Source organism: Pyxicephalus adspersus, chromosome 2 (assembly GCF_032062135.1).
Source record: "Pyxicephalus adspersus chromosome 2, UCB_Pads_2.0, whole genome shotgun sequence".
In the NCBI taxonomy this organism is placed as follows: domain Eukaryota; kingdom Metazoa; phylum Chordata; class Amphibia; order Anura; family Pyxicephalidae; genus Pyxicephalus; species Pyxicephalus adspersus.
Genome location: NC_092859.1, coordinates 115546774 through 115559959, shown reverse-complemented (window position 1 = coordinate 115559959; position 13186 = coordinate 115546774). Strand labels below are relative to the sequence as shown.

At 37.4% G+C, this 13186-nt stretch overlaps 1 protein-coding gene across 1 annotated transcript in view; it reads right to left on the bottom strand.

Moving 5' to 3' along the window:
- Positions 1-9029, bottom strand: part of CIMAP1B (ciliary microtubule associated protein 1B) — a gene marked incomplete in the record, with an annotated part of 10458 nt that extends 1429 nt beyond the window's left edge. Inside the window, 4 exon segments of the mRNA XM_072402001.1 lie at positions 1637-1738; positions 1836-2039; positions 2199-2357; positions 8873-9029. Coding sequence (XP_072258102.1) covers positions 1637-1738; positions 1836-2039; positions 2199-2307 — 415 coding nt within the window.
- Between the last annotated feature and the right edge of the window lie 4157 nt (positions 9030-13186).

Sequence of the window (13186 nt, the reverse complement as noted above, 5' to 3'; positions counted from 1 at the left end):
TAATAGTAGATACGGCTAAAACAATGTTATTTTTTTATTTTAACTTTTTTTGTATGAGTATGTGAATATTTTAAAGGGGTTGAACTTTTCTAAAAGTATACCCACTGTTTACACTGGTTGGTGGATTACCAGTTGGTGCTGGGCATATAGGGTGCCAAATATAGACATCAGTCTTTGTTATGGCCATAAGGACTGCTATCATCGTGGCGGGGGCTGAATATACAATGCCACCTTGACATTAATTCTTAATAATGGTTTTTCTGCTAGACTACTAGCATTGGGAGGCTTTTTTTTTAATGAAGAAGAAAATTAACTAAACCTCCCAAGGGGTGAAGTAGTAAAATGCACATTCATTTATTCTATGTTAGCTAATAAGTTACTTCAGACATTCTCATGTATGAATCGCAGGCTCGGGCGGTGGGCGGGTTGTGTCTCTGAACACAACCTGCCCACTCTCTCTCATCGCAGGCTCAGACCTGGGGTGGGAGAGTGTGCGAGTCCTGGTATCATGACGTCACTATGGGGGAAGTTACTCCCCCTTTGAGTGTCATATAGTCAGGGGTGGGCACTCTCACCATGGATAGTACTGTTAGTAACTGTTGGTTTGGTTTATACTTGAGTCCTAACAACTAAGTGTATTTGGTTTATTAAAAATTAATAGAATGTTGGTGTATGTTTGAAAATGAAACTGTGTTTTTTTTAAAGTTCTCCTAGATTGTAAGCTCTTCAGGGCAGGCTCCTCCCCTACTCCTGTGTCACTGTCTATATCTGTCTGTCATTTTCAACCCCTATTTCATGTACAGCTCTACATATTATGTTGGCGCTAAATAAATCCTGTTTATTAATAACAATTTAAATCCAATAAAGAGGTCACAGCCTAATCTTTAACCACAATCAGCTTGATGTGTTTTTATTCCATATGCTGCAACTTTGTTTAATAAAACCTATATAGTAAGGGGTGATAGGTGCCAATGTGCCGTATAATCCCAAGAATGTTTCTCGGTAGGACTGATTAAATATAAAGTGGTAGGTGAAAGTGTAAGAGATCTTTTCAAATGCAGTGTGAGCAAGGCAAAGGCTAACACATCATGTAAAAAAAGCCAATGTGATTTTTTTCATTATTTTTAAGTTGAAGAGGTATATTTCTTTTCAAATGTTATTTTAACAGAAAAACAAAAAGACACAATTAGGACAAACTTAAACATGCTACAACTTAAAAAACAAAGGCACCGAAACAGATCCACATGCATGCGAATCGTCAACTGTCAAAAGTTTTAATGTAGAACTTCAAAAGTGGAGTGTGGAACAGTGAGAACCTTTGTCAGGAATTTGTTGCGTTATCCTGGATATTCACGCTTCCTTTCTGTCCTGTCAAAAGCTAAATGCAGCAAAAGAAACTTGAATTGATTTATTAGGTTTGGACATTCAAAACAGTCTTAGGTTCCAATTCAAGAACAGGTATTGCTTTTGGAGTTTCTGGTGTTCATTTGGGTGGTTGGTAATTGGTCTGATTTAAATATTGTTTTCTGTACAGCAATCTCTGCAATGGTATTTCATATGACACATTTTAGATACTTCCCTCCATAATCTCAACAGGCACACAATGGTAATAAAATGTCACACATTTAGCATTTACCTGGTGTTTGATCATTGCTAAATGTCTTTGTTCTTGCCCCTAGTGAATATATTGGAGCTGATCGATAAGCAGATTTCCCAGCACGCTCAGGAGAGTAACTACCTGTGTAAACAGAAACACACAAAGGAGATTTTGGATGATTTATAAAAAAAAAAAAAAAAACTCTATATTCGCAAACTGGATATTTTGATATCATTACCTGGTCCTGGAGTTCTGAAAGCATTTAGATCCCTGGGTCTTCCATAGATTGAATATGCTGGTGTGCCATCTTTGCCCCTTATGGTGATATTTGCTGGCACCAGATACCCTGGTCCTGGGGAGCAGTCATCTACAAACTTGAAACGACGACTACCAAAGCTATACGCAGGAGCTCTAAATTTACTAGGATCGTGTTGGATGTACCCTGCAAAAAATACATTGTAACTAGAGGCATTTAACAACGGTAAAAATATTCATTATGTTTCTATTATATTCTATATGTTTCTAAAAATATTCATTAGGTTTCTAAGTCTAACAAGGCCTAAATTACTATTAATTGTCCTTGTCTAATTTCAGCATTTACCTGTATTCCCGGGCAGTGCATATTTAGGTCCTGGGCTGCTGTACAGAGCTGCAATCGGCCCTCGTGGTCTGTGGGGCTTCCATGGACCAATCTGAACTTCAGTAGTCATGGTAAACTTTGATCGGGATGTCAAAAACCATACACAAAGATCATGTATGACTAAAAAAAAAAAACATTAAAATATTTATTGATGAGTGAAATGTAGATATAGCTACAAAAAAACTCTATCAAAAAATCAGTACTTTAAATTTTTTGTGCCTGGCTCCTTTTTCTGTTCCAATTTACACATGTATAATCAATCACTTATAATGCCAGTAATCTGTAGAAGGTATGGTACAATTCCTGGAAGTCATTTCTGGCCATGCAGTTAGTTTTCCTTCTCCTGAGGACGAACAGGACCACCACCACAAACACAATAGGTAACAAACGCAAACGTGTTGATTTGTGATGGGCAATATGGGTGATGGGCACCCACTATTGTGAGTATAGCAATAGCAACTGTGACTGGCAAACTGGGCAGTTTTTCACCACAAGTGAAAGGGGCTTTACCATCAATCCAAGTTTACTAGTTTGCAGTAGGCTTTATGTAGGTCTAATTAGTTTTATTTAATTAGGTGCTATAAAATATTAGATAAAAATACAGGCAGATATGTTAGGTAAAGAAGTCAACCTTTCCTCCTTGTGATCTGTCAAAATAACTTACAATCAAATGTTCCAAATAACCAACTAGTAAAATAAATATATTTAGTTAAGTATGTTTAGTTTGGTATGTGCTACAGCAAAGCCCACACCCTGCTTAAGACATTTTTTTTATCTCCATTACTACATCACTATCTTTATTAAATTCTAAAATCTTCATCCTACACCCTCATGCATGTATTGAGCTCCATGCAATTGAATTTACAAATCTTTTGTTTAATACCACGACAACCATATATGGAAATGCAAGCTTAAAAATGTGAAAGCCAAATAAACCAATAAAAAGGTAAACATCATATTGCATTTCTTATCAAATCAGCAGATAAATTAAAGTACAATTTATAGAAAACAGCAATAAATGCAAACATTACCCAAAATCTAATTCAGAAGTTAATCCAGCAGTTTTTCTAGGTGGCTTGTCTACTATTCTACAAGTTCTGCCCATATGTCATGTATCACAAAACCTGAATGTCTTTTTTGCAGTCCATACACTAAACATTGTGACCATGGTTACTGGGCTTGGAGGCTGTTACTAAAACAAACCACAATCACTCAATTCACTCAAACATGCAAAAAGACAAAGGGCCTGAATAAAACTATGGGAACAAATAAATGTGATATTGTGGAAAATACTCATTCCTGATCTTCCCTTTAAATATAAAATTGTCTTCTTTTAAAATGCATTTATCTGGAAATTGTCACTCTGGCAGACTAGGGTCATAATGTTCCCATTATCAGGTATTTTCTTTATTTGACAACCAGCATCCTTCCAGACCCGCTAGTCACAACACCTGCCATGACTGTCTGGTTTTTGTGTCTGCAAGACTCATGGGATTCAGGTAAGGCTAGACAGAGTGTCTCAGATTGAACTATGAGCTGTATTTTGAAACCCATTTATTAATAAGCTTTATATTTCTTATATACTATTCTGTATAAAGTAGTAGTTGGCTGATTTGTAGTTGGATCATTATGGTGAGCATTTGGAGACCAAGAGCTAGTCTCCTAGGCCTCAGGAAAGCCTGGAAACCATATTTAGCCTGTTCTGCTGAACCATAAGTCCCAGGCATGCCTAGCTTGGTCTCTGTGAACTCCTTATTTTGTGGTGATTATTAATCTGGGGGTTGGTATTTCATAAAAGCTGTACTTATGGAATTATTAATAATGCCTAGAACAAGGGCCTCTTGGAAGTGTCTACAAGCATCCTAATCCATGTGGACACAGCCCTCAGACAGCCCCCACCCTGCTATCATTGGATGGTGCTACTATCATTATGGTACCCTAATTGGGTGAATACACACTTTTATACACTCAACTAGATACACTAAACTAGATGTTGGTTTTAATCCCAATGCAATTCAGCACATTCATTGGTTCTTGTGTGTGGCAGAAGCGGGATGATTCCACCTTACAGAGGACAATACCATCTTTGAATGGTGGTGCCGTCAGGTGGTGGAGTGGCACTGACAGAAGATAAAGCCATGGTGAGAGAGTTCAGATTCTGCTCACCCATACAGACATCTGCACATTAGGGATCCTCTGTAGGGGAGGTGAAAAAGTGCTAACCTTTTCAAAATTTGGGGAGTCTATTATTCCACCTTATACACCGAAACCAACTTTGGGAAAATTTCTGGGACAAGGGGTTACTTAGTGACCATTTACTGTCTTTGCTAGGGTCCCTACAGTTATTAGACATTTGTTTGGCCCATTTTTCAAGGCATTGAGGATACCACTGCTCTAGGCTTATTAGATTAAGCAGTATTTGGCTTTCCAATGTCCTTGTGGATTGCTCGGAAAACCGGGGAGAACCTACAACATCTATACAGATACTGCACCTGGTGGGGTCTACACAGTCAGAAAACAGGTGCTGCCCAAGTATAGAGACAATAGACTGCAGGTATTTTCAATACGCAAAGTATGATAGTAATAAAAAAACAAAAAGATGAAATAACCCAATCTTACTTAACGTATAGATAGGGGTACTGTGGAAGATGTTTTGTTAACTAATAACTAACACTATCCTTGCACAAATTACAGTGGTAACAAAATCATTTCATAACTTTTGTTAAACTGTGACTGAGCATTCTTTCAAGGTTCCACATCTACAAAACCTAGGGGAAGTGCTTACTTAGCAATTTACTATATCATATGTCATAACACTTCCACATCGGTTTCTCGTAACAAAGAAGAAAAACAAAGTAAATTCATAATGAGGGATAAACTGGGGAAGATTAACAAAAGATACAGGGCTGGACTTGTTATATTTTGAGCAGTCAGCAGTTTTCAGGGATTTGTGTATATGGGGAATTTTATCCAGTGGTTTGTAGGAATGTTTTTGTCTCTTGTTAAATGGCAATAATCCAGACTCTTCCCAGACATCTTCTTCTGAATTCACTGATTGCTGCTATCTATGGTTTTCACTGAAGGCTACTTCTACGTATGCATTTTTTATTATACACAAGCTTCCATTGACCACATTTGTTGCAGGTTTACTCTATTCCAATGTTTTACAATTGTACAGATAGGTACAAGTACACTGTTTTTGCTGCCAAATATTTTGTATTCTGCTGGTGCACAGCTCAGTGTACAATTTCAGCATAGCTGACTGCCTGGGAATAAATGAGCTCCCGTGCACAAGTGTGGGGGTTACATTAATCCAGCCTGGCCAATCAAATGGTCAAAGGACTGGGTTAGAATGTTGCAGGCGATGGAGTATAGAGAGATTAATTTAGTTCAACTGGAAAGCAGCTGAAAAGGTTTTTCATTATTTATTTTTTTGTATGTGCTTTGTATGGCCCTAAAATTAAAGCTGAATTTAGTTATGTGTGTGTTACCAGGCTGTAGTACCAAAACTTTAGAAATAATACAAAACGATAGTGGACACAATTAACTGTAATCCATGTAGCTTAATACATTTAGTAAATTGTAGGTTACATTGAGTTCCAACTATAATATAGAGTTGCAACCCCATATCCTGGCCTGTATGTGTCCCTCAAAGGATCGGAGTTGTATAAGCCTTGAGGTTCACTTACAAAATAAAGTTGTGATTTTGACATATTAGAAAAAAAGGTTACAAGTGGGTTAAACATATTGTTAGTAAATGTGTTTATTTCAACTTAGTGTTACCTATTTCAATTCAGTCATTCTGTAACTAGTATAAACCACACAAAGGCAAGTGGAGCTGTTTGAAACAGTCATGGAGGCAAACACAAAGTTATTTACTTGTGGTATCTGCATGTATTGTACTGCAGCCTGTAAGACAATTGTTGTCAATAGTCACTGAAATGATAGTGATTTGTTTACACAACAAAATCTACTAAAGGCTGCAATTTACCCAGATCAGGGGTATTCAATAGTGTAACAACAAAAATCTGAACCCCACTTGTATAGTAAAAATTACAATGTAACAATTACAGAACAGAAGTGGCCATTAAAACTTTTCATTAATATGCCACTTTAACACCAGTTGTGTTCCCTTCCCTTGGAAGTATTTAGCTGTCCTATAAAGACTTGCAGAAGGGATATTGCATTACACCTAACATAGCAATTACCAATCTTAATTAGTGTGTTAAGGTGCGTACACACTTCCAATTTTTATCGTTCAAAATGAACGACGAACGAACGACGAACGATCGATTGGGCAAAAATCGTTCGTAAAAAAAGTAACCAACGACGCCGACGAACAAGGAAAGTCGTTGGAAACGAACGACCGGACCAGCGGATCGGATTGGACGACGATCGTTGACCATCGTTCGTGTGTACGATCGTTCGTTGATCGTCCATGGTCTGAGCATGCGTAATGAACGACCTTTCGTTCACTTTCCTGTCGTGCACATAGTTCCTCTATCGCTCAAACGATCGTATCTATTGTGTGTACAATATCTACGAACGATCGTGTCGTTACCTCTATGTGCAGGATCGGTGCTATACGATCGTTCGTAGATATCGTGCAGGATCGTTCGTCATTCGTTTTCCAACGATAATAATTGGAAGTGTGTACGTAGCTTAAGGTGTATACAATCTATACAATTTCCAAGGGAGATCCCGGTCTTTTTCCTTTAACTCAGGTCTACTTCTACACTTTGTAAATCATATCACTATCTGCTAATGTATCTTCTACTACTAGTAGACCTCCTACCAATGGACATAAATGCTAGGGTGTGGGTATGGGGTATTGGGGCACCAGGAAGATTTACCTTTTGGGAATGTCAGATTGGCTGCTTTATAAACATGCCATATAGTGTCCAATCTGTGCATTTCAGATAACTAAAGTGTGTTTTGGAAACATCTATAGCAAACTAGAGAAATGAAAAGCTGGTTCAATCAATCCACAACCAGCTAGTACAACAGGAGTGGAAACTTCCAAAAAAAACAAATGGAATTTCCCAAATATTAAGTCAGCATGGTTGATTGAAACAGCTCCTACGTTGTCATGTGTGAGCCACACAAATACATGCAGGCATATCCTATCACACAACCCTAAACCCCTTACATTTTTCCGGGGGATACAATGTCAATTCTTCCATTTTTAAAGTAAGAATGTGCTCAACACAGAGGTACCTTGGTAGAAAATACAGATTTTACCCATGTATACAAATACAGCTCTGACTTCTGATTTATTATCTATATTATTACATTTACAATGTCTTCCCTGGTTGGCAGAACTGACGACAAGGCAATAATAGCGCATCATCTTACATAGCAACCACAGAGACTATATAGGTAATGGGTGGAATGCAAAGTAAGCAGGAAATACCAAAGGATAAAAAATACCAAAGAACAAACTAAGTATTTACAAATAAATAATTTATAAGTATATAAATATTCCTAACTATAAGTTAGAGTACATGGCTGCAGACAGTAAGTAAACCAATTACAAAGACATGTCTGTTCTGTTTTTTCTATATTGATAGAATTTGGAAGTACAGAACAACCCAACATAAATACTAGACACAAAATACTTGTCATTTACATAAAATTGAATTAAACATTTGCAGCAAACATGAGAATTACAAATAAGTTGTTACTTGTAAGTAAACAAGAAGTTTCACCACCACTCCAAATGGCTTCTTTACAGAAGCTGCCTGGAAGAATATGACTATCACTAAGTATGCCATGACCTGGATACCTGAGAACATTCACAAATAATAATGTCTTGTATTTATTTCATAATCTAAATCCCTAGTAAACAAAAGTATATCGATTGACACAATGGGTCTGATTTATTGGGGAGGATACATTAATATGGGGGAACCTGGTGATCTAGCAAACCTGAAATGGATCTGGATTTGCTAATATTAGCAATTGATTTTTAAGAAATCCTTTGTAGGTTTGTTGGATCACCCAGGTTCTCCCATGTTAGTCTATGGATAGCTGACACCACACTGGCACCTCTATAACAATCTATGTAACACTGGTAAAATCCATGTTACGGTTTATTAGATTAGACAAATATTTATCAGAAATTGTGGCTTTTCCTGATCAGTTTTTACCAAAGGAAATTGTAAATGATTGAAATTGTGAAAATAATAAATGCCAGTGTTTTATTGATTGGTGGGCAATTGATGGCAGAATTGAAGGGAATAGAGATGAGGCGGCATGTGGATCTATATTTATTATTTGTGATAAAATATGTTTAATAGTTTAAGAGATACAAGCCAGTAAAATAATATTTCTGATCAGATTGGATCCTGAAGATATCAATGACTTGCACATATAGAATACATGTATCCCTGACATCTGTGTTCAGGCTGGCCGGTGCTGTGATCCCCATACGCATCTATCAGGAGACAACAACCGAACAGATTGCATCCTATCTCATGCTACAACAACTTTCCATAGCTCTGTCTACTCATCATCTGCACGGATCGTTCCTATGTGAGCCGACACCTTGTGTGTAATCTGCGCAGGGTACAGGAAGGGTTAGTGCTGATAAGGAACGATATTGATAATGATCGGTACTGATGTGGGTGTCTGACCTTACGTGATCTCTTCTTTCTCCGGTCCTCTGCCCGCTGCTCCTGGCTGCTACACTAGCTGATCAGCCTGTCGGCCCTAGATTTACCCCCGCCATTGTTTGCGATTTCCTGGTTACCGTATGCAAAGCAACCGCTGCCATAGACACGACGCTACTGTCACCCCCCCCCCGGGGCAACCGAGACAGAACGCGCATGCGCAAAGCATGAAGGACAGGGGAGGGTTATCAAATAAATTCAGATATATGTATAAAGTATTGTATTTGTATGACTTAGGTGAAAAAAAAAGTCTTTATATTGCTGAACAAATAATATTTTATAATTACAAATACTTTTGAAACTATTATTGACCACCTGTTTTTCTGCTTTACTTTTCTTTTCTTCTTAAAGTGTACCCAATCTCAGAAATTTCACTTTACATAAAAAAGTAGACAACCCTTTTTAAGGTGAAAATTCTGTATTTTTTTTTTCTAGGTGCAACAGCCTTGAAAAAAAAAAAATGGTTCATCACCGCCCCCTAATTCACGATACTAACTCTCGGAATACCTATGTCACACATCCCGGGGGGCTCTTGGGTGCTCCTTCTGTGCAATCCCTGAGATCTCGGGCATGCGCAGAAGGAGTGAAAAGAGAAAAATTTGCTAATCTCACGCATGCGCAGTGAGATCAGCAAGTTGTTTTCCAACCTATGTTACCCGATCTCGCGCCTGGGTCAGGTGATGTAGGAAGAAGAACTAGGAAGAAGAGGTAAAGATGGCAGCACCCGGCGCAAAGGAGCAAGAGATATGTGACGTAGGCTTAGGCGTTCAAAAATGAGAGGGCAGTGCTGCACCTTTTTTTTTTTTTTTTTTTTTTTAAAAAGGGTGTTGCACTTAAAAAAATGTAAAGAAACAGAATTTTTATTTCACATAAAAGGGTTGTCTACTCTTTTATGTAAAGTGAAATTTCTGAGTTTAGGTACGCTTTAAACAAAAGTACCCTGCATAACTGGCAATGGCAATTACCGTCCTCAAGCTTTCCATTTTCTTACATTTTAAAGGTATTGGAATTGCACTATAGGTAGGTTACATCCTAGCTTCTGAAGATCTAAAGTCACAAAATCCCTCACAAAATCTCCTGGTGAAACAAAGGGATTGTTTACATTTTCACCTGTCCAGGGGAAAGAGACTTGATTTACATGATAGTGGTGGGCTCAGTCCCAGACTTCACTGTCTCATCTAAGCTGTAAGACTAAGCTTTGGAAATGGAAGTCAGTGCCACTTCAGGACAACAAGCCATTCCTACTGTAATACATGTTCTAATATTTAATCACCATTCAAGCTGCAATCCCTCTGATCCCTAAAGGCTATGAAGCTTTGTAGAGACAAAGAAACATACTTTACTAAGCTCTACAAAGCTGCATCCACCTTTGCAATTCAGCTTAGATAAATAAAGGATCACAAGCTTCCTTAATAAAATACATATAACTTCAATCATATGAACGATCACCTATTGTACACCAAACTACATAATTGACTTCCACCTGTGATCAACTGTTTAGATAATTCACTCCTATACAATAAATATCATAATCATGCTTGCCAGCGTCACACTGGATTAATGCTCTTAGAATGGAGAGCATGGAAACATTTTGCACAGTTAGTGGTTTTATGTAAGGATCCAGAGATGGCTCTGATTTCTTATCTTATGCCTTGAATTTAGATTTTGAATTCCTGTTGACTTGTATGAGAAAAGAAGGCACTGCTGATGCTAACAAATGACCACGCACACAAGCCCTACTCATTCCACTGCTTCACTGAAAACACAAAAATGTTCAAGTAACAATTGTTTGCAGCCTTTGACAGCCTCCAGGTCTCATTTTTACAGCCATGGTTTAAAAATAAACCAGAAATGTTTAGTGTTATTTTTTGCTAACAATAAGGCAGTATTGTAGCACAAGTTTTCATTTCATACATCATTGCTCCTTTAGTGCTGTCACTTTTCTTTTCACCACTAGATGGCGCAGCAGAACACCAATAATCAGTTGCAATAAACCAGGCCAATGACCTTGCCAGAATTTTATGCCTTTGTCACTCTCAGTAACTGAAACTGATATTAGCAAGGGTTCTGCTGAATAAGTTCCTATGTGACAATTTCATTTGCAACACATTTAAATATATTTTTGCCTAAATGATGATCATCGCGAAAACACACTTTATAATACAGGAACAGTTTCTTTATGAAATTTTGTTTTCCTGCTTGCAGTGTCCCTGGCATTTGTACAAAACTTTCTGTACAAGTTTATCAGTTACAACTATACACCTCCTCCCAACTTTTTTCTTTAATCTTTCTTCTCTGCACACTCACTGGTTAGCTAAACATTAATGTACTGTGTGCTGAAACAACATTACATTTACTTATTTATTTTAAATCTGACGTATATACTAGGATTTACATTTGGCTCACCTGACTTAACGCTAAAGCTAAAGTGATTTAATGAAAAAGCCACCTAACCATTTTTATTACAAAGGAGATCTGTATGTTATTTCATAACACTTTCCCTGCAACAGTTTAAGAATTTTGCAACCCCTAGTCAACAATAATAGTAAAAATGGTCATTGTGTAACTACTTTTTTTTGCAATCCTTAACACTTTGAAGAGGTTACAAAAGTATAAACGGGAAGAGCAACTAGTGGGTATGTAATGGGTAGTTTACCAGCTTAACGTCTATGAGACTGTAATAGCTGTGACAACATTTTTTTTAGTTTACATTCACACCACAAAGCAAAAAATATTAGGAGCCATGTGTTGTGTTAAAATGCACTACATTGTGAGCAGAGTTGGTGTGTCATTAAGAATGAAGAATGCTTCCATAAAGTTTTACTAGATAGGAAGTAAGGGAAACCCTCCAACAGCAAAATAGGCAGAAAAAAAGGCTTTTCCTTTACAGACTAAGGTGAGGCTGGTCACATTTTATTGAAACCCATGTTGTACATTTTTTCTTACTTCATCTCTGGTAAAACTGTTGTCAGGAATAATGGTGTGTCCACGTCATGATCATGTCAGGAAGCATGCTGTTAAAATATTTGGGCCTTCCTGGCATACTACCAGTTTAACAGATCTCAGCCAGCCCAACACACTAATAATTAGCAATTCCTAAGGGTAGAACATGTAAGGAGAGGCAGTGGTGTGGTGTGCATGCTCCATACAGTTTAGAGCCTCAAGGAGAAGCCACCAGAAGCCAGGGAGTTGGTTTTTGACAAAAAAGACATTGCATGAATAGCCAATGACATACAACTAATGGAGGATCCTACCAAAGGTGTGAGCGCCAAATTAAATGTCATGTGGTTCTTTTGAACTAACCACGTCTCCTGATAAATTTAAATTACTTATGTAGAATATTTCCTGATCAATTGAATAATTTTCCTTTGTATTGGTTATTTTGTTTTTTGATTGCTGTGGTGTTGTGTGTGTGTTCTAGTGTTGTTAAGTTCCCTATAGGGCTCCCTTTTTTTTTTTTTTCCTCTCAAGTTCTTCTTTCTGCTCCCTATTGTCTCCTTCTCTTACCCCTCACTTTTTTGTAGAAGCCACAGAACACCCTGAATATATGCATGTATGGGTGCATGTATAGTCTTTGTATTGCACACCAACATACTGATTGTATTCTTTTACAAGTTATCTTTAGCATTATAAAAAATTGTCAAAAGGACATGATGTCAGGGGAAATCCTTGATAGCAGTAAAACCAGGCAAGGGTTCTAATTCTTTGCCAATCAAAAAAAAAAAAAGATTTAGCTTGGTATGTATTTTTAAAGACAACTGTACATTTAACACAGGTATGTTTTTGCTGTGCAACATGGCTGGGGCTGCACAGCGTCCTTTTCAAAAATCCTTTTCTGTGCTCAGATTGGTAGCGAATGTTGTAGAAGAAGAGGTAACCAGATGTGAGTTTACTTAGTGAACAAACTGTCAAAATTTATTAGCAACAATGAGAAAATTGCCTGTGTATAACTAGATAAAAATCTTACTTCAACAGTCAATCTATGGGAAAACATGCCACATTGATCAACAATTGGAAAATAAACTGAATAGTGTGTAACTGAATTAATTGCTGTAACTTTTATTTAGTTGCTGTGACCCTATCTAATGTATTAGTCAGTATTGTTACAAAATGGCAAGCACTGTCTGCATTCACCTGATCCTATCCTTGCAATTAGTTCTCGCAATGCTGCAAACTGACTCTGTCTTTCTATCACAACATCACAACATGAAAATGACCTACCACACTCTGTAATAAATGCCCCTGTATAGGTTAACACATATTTTTTTTTATATATTC